General features: G+C 48.3%; 1 protein-coding gene across 1 annotated transcript in view; it reads right to left on the bottom strand.

The window, feature by feature from the left end:
• Positions 1–548: 548 nt before the first annotated feature.
• Positions 549–7,193, bottom strand: part of LOC106591210 (SUMO-interacting motif-containing protein 1) — a gene marked incomplete at its 5' end in the record, with an annotated part of 46,641 nt that continues 39,996 nt past the window's right edge. The window contains one exon of the mRNA XM_045713695.1: positions 549–963. Within this exon, the coding sequence (XP_045569651.1) occupies positions 844–963 (120 nt within the window). The remainder of the gene's footprint in view (positions 964–7,193) is intronic.

Genomic DNA, 7,193 nt, shown 5'->3' with positions numbered 1-7,193 from the left:
CAGTATTCTAACCCCCTCTCTATCCAACAGTATTCTAACCCCCTCTCTACCCAACAGTATTCTAACCCCCTCTCTACCCAACAGTATTCTAACCCCCTCTCTATCCAACAGTATTCTAACCCCCCTCTCTATCCAACAGTATTCTAACCCCCTCCCTACCCAACAGTATTCTAACCCCCTCTCTATCCAACAAATCAAAATCAAATCAAAATCAAATCAAACCCCTCTATCCAACAGTTTCTCATCTAACCCCCTCTATCCAACAGTATCCTAACCCCCTCTATTCAACCCCCTCTATCCAACAGTATTCTAACCCCTCTATCCAACCCCTCTATCCAACAGTATTCTAACCCCCTCTATCCAACCCCCTCTATCCAACAGTATTCTAACCCCCTCTATCCAACCCCCTCTATCCAACAGTATTCTAACCCCCTCTATCTAACCCCTCTATCCAACAGTATTCTAACCCCTCTATCCAACAGTATTCTAACCCCCTCTATCCAACAGTATTCTAACCCCTCTATCTAACCCCCTCTATCCAACAGTATTCTAACCCCCTCTATCTAACCCCCTCTATCCAACAGTATTCTAACTCCGTCTCTGGGCTGATGGGAAAGTAGTATTTCATAGCCCTTCACAGTTCCTTATTCAAACCAACACAATGCAAATGGTTCTGATGCCTGTTGCTTGTGGTCAAACGCGCAGCTCTCAAAACATTGCAACAAAAAAAAAAGGCATATGAGAAGTGTGTTCGTTGCTGAGCTTATTAAAGAAATAGCAAATCATTTAACAAAACATGAAAAACGTTTCTCACACAAAAAAGACAAGACCAGAGATCTTACCTCACTTGGTGTGTAGTAAATGTAGATCTGCTAACAGTCCATAATGACAGCAGCGCCAACTACAGAACAGCAGGAAGCAGGGGGACAGAGAGAGAGGCTCGACTAGGAGGCTGGACTGGACCTGGCAGCGGGGACGACAGGAGAGTATCCAGCTAACAGAACAGCAGGAAGCAGGGGGACAGAGAGAGAGGCTGGACTGGACCTGGCAGCGGGGACGACAGGAGAGTATCCAGCTAACAGAACAGCAGGGGGACAGAGAGAGAGGCTCGACTAGGAGGCTCGACTGGACCAGGCAGCGGTAACCAGCAGAGTATCTCGCTAACAGAACAGCAGTAAACAGGGACAGAGAAAGACGCTCGACTGGACCAGGCAGCAGTGACAACAACTAGCGACACCCAAAAAACCCAAGAAGGAGGAGGAGTCCCACAAGCCCCCACAGCTGCCTCTCTCTCTCTCTCTCTCTCTCTCTCTCTCTCTCTCTCTCTCTCTCTCTCTCTCTCTCTCTCTCTCTCTCTCTCTCTCGTCAAACCCCCCCCGGCGGTCACATGACACGGTTCTATGAAAGGCGTTGCCCTGGTAACAGTAGACCGCTAGGGAGGGGGGGCTGGGGGCGGGAGCTACTGCTGAAAGCCGTTTCAATAGGTCATCTATAACAGCAGCAGCCAGGGCTGGGAAATACAGTCCACAGCAGGACAGAGAGATCCAGACACATGTTATTAAACAACAAGCCTGCAGAGTTAAAAAAAAGGTCTCGTTTTTTAAAAACTGGACGACTGAGTCACATGGGAAGGAGGTTTGGGTTTCGGCCACTTCGTTTCCATACTATACGCAGGTCTGATCTTCTCAGCTAAACTACTGAACCACACGAGGTCTGATCTTCTCAGCTAAACTACTGAACCACACACAGTCTGATCTTCTCAGCTAAACTACTGAACCACACGCAGGTCTGATCTTCTCAGATCTTCTCAGCTAACTACTGAACCACACACAGTCTGATCTTCTCAGCTAAACTACTGAACCACACGCAGGTCTGATCTTCTCAGATCTTCTCAGCTAACTACTGAACCACACACAGTCTGATCTTCTCAGTTAAACTACTGAACCACACGCAGGTCTGATCTTCTCAGCTAAACTACTGAACCACACGCAGGTCTGATTTTCTCAGATCTTCTCAGCTAACTACTGAACCATACGCAGGTCTGATCTTCTCAGCTAAACTACTGAACTATACGCAGGTCTGATCTTCTCAGATCTTCTCAGCTAAACTACTGAACCACACGCAGTAGTTAAATAAAAATAAATTGCATAGTTAAATAAAAGTTACATTTAGAAGAAGACTGAACGATCTTATGAGCAGGGTGTTGGCAGATTTACATTGGGATTGTTCAGAAAACATGTATTACTGAGGAGAAGGCCAATCCAACTACAGCACCTAGAGTCAAGTGGTCTGAAGACGACCTTCATGTAAGACGTCCTGCTGCTGGACACTGGTCTGGTCCTGGTGAGGGACACTGGTCCTGGTCCTGGTGAGGGACTACAGCCCAACACTGGTCCTGGTGAGGGACACTGGTCTGGTCCTGGTGAGGGACATGCCTGAACTACAGCCCAACACTGGTCCGGTCCTGGTGAGGGACATGCCTGGACTACAGCCCAACACTGGCCTGGTCCTGGTCCTGGTGAGGGACTACAGCCCAACACTGGTCCTGGTCCTGGTGAGGGACTACAGCCCAACACTGGTCCTGGTCCTGGTGAGGGACTACAGCCCAACACTGGTCCTGGTCCTGGTGAGGGACTACAGCCCAACACTGGTCCTGATGCGGGACTACAGCCCAACACTGGTCCTGGTCCTGGTGAGGGACTACAGCCCAACACTGGTCCTGGTCCTGGTGAGGGACTACAGCCCAACACTGGTCCTGGTGAGGGACTACAGCCCAACACTGGTCCTGGTGAGGGACTACAGCCCAACACTGGTCCTGGTGAGGGACTACAGCCCAACACTGGTCCTGGTCCTGGTGAGGGACTACAGCCCAACAGTCTGTCTGTTATGTTGGATAATAGCTTGTTCAGCCAACAGATTCAAAGCCAAGTAGAATTATACAACTTTACAAAAGCCGGTGAGCCTCAATGATCACATCGCCACTAATGGTTTTAGCTTCCCTCTTAGTTAGGTGACCTAAAACCCAATCCCATTGGCTGTAGGGAGAATGACAGGATACGCTGTGCCTTCTCAGCTCATTATATCACTAAACCCATCTTCGGGTCGGGGATCGAGTAGAAACAGATTTGTTCCAAGTTCAGGCTGTCTTCAACATACTAAATGTTTTCTGGCTGGATCGGTTGGAACGTGGCCTTGCGTTTTATAAAAAATACAATGTCATTGTTGTGACAGTGAAGTCACTATTTGAACTGGAATAAAGAGCTTTGGATAAAAACAAAGAGTTGGGGAAGTAGCAGGCCAGGTTTCATCCAGGGATCGCACACTCCGATTGGCTTCCTAACACAGGGATCTCCTCCTCTGATTGGCTTCCTAACACAGGGATCTCCTCCTCCGATTGGCTTTCTAACACAGGGATCGCACACTCTGATTGGCTTTCTAAAACACAGGGATCTCACCCTCCGATTGGCTTTCTAACACAGGGATCTCCTCCTCTGATTGGCTTCCTAAAACACAGGGATCTCCTCCTCTGATTGGCTTCCTAAAACACAGGGATCTCCTCCTCTGATTGGCTTCCTAAAACACAGGGATCTCCTCCTCTGATTGGCTTCCTAAAACACAGGGATCTCACACTCTGATTGGCTTTCTAACACAGGGATCTCCTCCTCCGATTGGCTTTCTAACACAGGGATCTCCTCCTCCGATTGGCTTTCTAACACAGGGATCTCCTCCTCCGATTGGCTTTCTAACACAGGGATCTCCTCCTCCGATTGGCTTTCTAAAAACACAGGGATCTCAGCCCCCGATTGGCTTTCTAAAACACAGGGATCTCACCCGCCGATTGGCTTTCTAACACAGGGATCTCATCCTCCGATTGGCTTTCTAAAAACACAGGGATCTCAGCCCCCGATTGGCTTTCTAAAACACAGGGATCTCACACTCTGATTGGCTTTCTAAAACACAGGGATCTCACACTCTGATTGGCTTTCTAAAAACACAGGGATCTCATCCCCCGATTGGCTTCCTAAAACACAGGGATCTCACCCTCCGATTGGCTTCCTAAAAACACAGGGATCTCACCCGCCGATTGGCTTTCTAACACAGGGATCTCCTCCTCCGATTGGCTTTCTAACACAGGGATCTCCTCCTCTGATTGGCTTCCTAAAAACACAGGGATCTCCTCCTCTGATTGGCTTTCTAAAACACAGGGATCTCACACTCTGATTGGCTTTCTAAAAACACAGGGATCTCATCCCCCGATTGGCTTCCTAAAACACAGGGATCTCCTCCTCCGATTGGCTTCCTAAAACACAGGGATCTCACCCTCCGATTGGCTTCCTAAAAACATAGGGATCTCCTCCTCCGATTGGCTTCCTAAAACACAGGGATCTCACCCTCCGATTGGCTTCCTAAAACACAGGGATCTCCTCCTCCGATTGGCTTCCTAAAACACAGGGATCTCACCCTCCGATTGGCTTCCTAAAACACAGGGATCTCCTCCTCCGATTGGCTTCCTAAAAACACAGGGATCTCCTCCTCCGATTGGCTTTCTAAAACACAGGGATCTCACCCTCCGATTGGCTTCCTAACACAGGGATCTCACCCTCCGATTGGCTTCCTAAAACACAGGGATCTCCTCCTCCGATTGGCTTCCTAAAAACACAGGGATCTCCTCCTCCGATTGGCTTTCTAAAACACAGGGATCTCACCCTCCGATTGGCTTCCTAACACAGGGATCTCACACTCTGATTGGCTTTCTAAAAACACAGGGATCTCATCCCCCGATTGGCTTCCTAAAACACAGGGATCTCACCCTCCGATTGGCTTCCTAACACAGGGATCTCCTCCTCCGATTGGCTTCCTAAAAACACAGGGATCTCCTCCTCCGATTGGCTTTCTAAAACACAGGGATCTCCTCCTCCGATTGGCTTCCTAAAACACAGGGATCTCACACTCCGATTGGCTTCCTAAAACAAATACTATATGGTGGTGTTGGTGTTGTATACCCCAGACAGCTATATGTTGGTGTTGTATACCCCAGACAGCTATATGGTGGTGGTGTATACCCCAGACAGCTATATGTTGGTGTTGTATACCCCAGACAGCTATATGGTGGTGTTGGTGTTGTATACCCCAGACAGCTATATGGTGGTGTTGGTGTTGTATACCCCAGACAGCTATATGGTGGTGTTGGTGTTGTATACCCCAGACAGCTATATGTTGGTGTTGTATACCCCAGACAGCTATATGGTGGTGTTGGTGTTGTATACCCCAGACAGCTATATGGTGGTGATGGTGTTGTATACCCCAGACAGCTATATGGTGGTGTTGTATACCCCAGACAGCTATATGTGTTTGGTGTTGTATACCCCAGACAGCTATATGGTGGTGGTGGTGTTGTATACCCCAGACAGCTATATGGTGGTGTTGGTGTTGTATACCCCAGACAGCTATATGGTGGTGTTGTATACCCCAGACAGCTATATGGTGGTGTTGTATACCCCAGACAGCTATATGGTGGTGGTGGTGTTGTATACCCCAGACAGCTATATGTTGGTGTTGTATACCCCAGACAGCTATATGTTGGTGTTGTATACCCCAGACAGCTATATGGTGGTGTTGTATACCCCAGACAGCTATATGGTGGTGGTGGTGTTGTATACCCCAGACAGCTATATGTTGGTGTTGTATACCCCAGACAGCTATATGGTGGTGGTGGTGTTGTATACCCCAGACAGCTATATGGTGGTGTTGGTGTTGTATACCCCAGACAGCTATATGGTGGTGTTGGTGTTGTATACCCCAGACAGCTATATGGTGGTGTTGGTGTTGTATACCCCAGACAGCTATATGGTGGTGTTGTATACCCCAGACAGCTATATGGTGGTGTTGTATACCCCAGACAGCTATATGGTGGTGTTGGTGTTGTATACCCCAGACAGCTATATGGTGGTGTTGGTGTTGTATACCCCAGACAGCTATATGGTGGTGTTGTATACCCCAGACAGCTATATGGTGGTGTTGTATACCCCAGACAGCTATATGGTGGTGTTGTATACCCCAGACAGCTATATGGTGGTGTTGGTGTTGTATACCCCAGACAGCTATATGGTGGTGATGGTGTTGTATACCCCAGACAGCTATATGGTGGTGTTGTATACCCCAGACAGCTATATGGTGGTGTTGTATACCCCAGACAGCTATATGGTGGTGTTGGTGTTGTATACCCCAGACAGCTATATGGTGGTGTTGTATACCCCAGACAGCTATATGGTGGTGTTGGTGTTGTATACCCCAGACAGCTATATGGTGGTGTTGTATACCCCAGACAGCTATATGGTGGTGTTGTATACCCCAGACAGCTATATGGTGGTGTTGGTGTTGTATACCCCAGACAGCTATATGGTGGTGTTGGTGTTGTATACCCCAGACAGCTATATGGTGGTGTTGGTGTTGTATACCCCAGACAGCTATATGGTGGTGTTGGTGTTGTATACCCCAGACAGCTATATGGTGGTGTTGGTGTTGTATACCCCAGACAGCTATATGGTGGTGTTGTATACCCCAGACAGCTATATGGTGGTGGTGGTGTTGTATACCCCAGACAGCTATATGGTGGTGTTGTATACCCCAGACAGCTATATGGTGGTGTTGGTGTTGTATACCCCAGACAGCTATATGGTGGTGGTGGTGTTGTATACCCCAGACAGCTATATGGTGGTGTTGTATACCCCAGACAGCTATATGGTGGTGTTGGTGTTGTATACCCCAGACAGCTATATGGTGGTGATGGTGTTGTATACCCCAGACAGCTATATGGTGGTGTTGGTGTTGTATACCCCAGACAGCTATATGGTGGTGTTGTATACCCCAGACAGCTATATGGTGGTGGTGGTGTTGTATACCCCAGACAGCTATATGGTGGTGATGGTGTTGTATACCCCAGACAGCTATATGGTGGTGTTGGTGTTGTATACCCCAGACAGCTATATGGTGGTGTTGGTGTTGTATACCCCAGACAGCTATATGGTGGTGTTGTATACCCCAGACAGCTATATGGTGGTGTTGGTGTTGTATACCCCAGACAGCTATATGGTGGTGTTGGTGTTGTATACCCCAGACAGCTATATGGTGGTGTTGGTGTTGTATACCCCAGACAGCTATATGGTGGTGTTGTATACCCCAGACAGCTATAT

This window comes from Salmo salar, unplaced genomic scaffold (assembly GCF_905237065.1).
Source record: "Salmo salar unplaced genomic scaffold, Ssal_v3.1, whole genome shotgun sequence".
Classification (NCBI taxonomy): Eukaryota; Metazoa; Chordata; class Actinopteri; order Salmoniformes; family Salmonidae; genus Salmo; species Salmo salar.
Note: the sequence above shows the minus strand (reverse complement) of the source record. Positions and strands in the feature narration are given on the sequence as shown.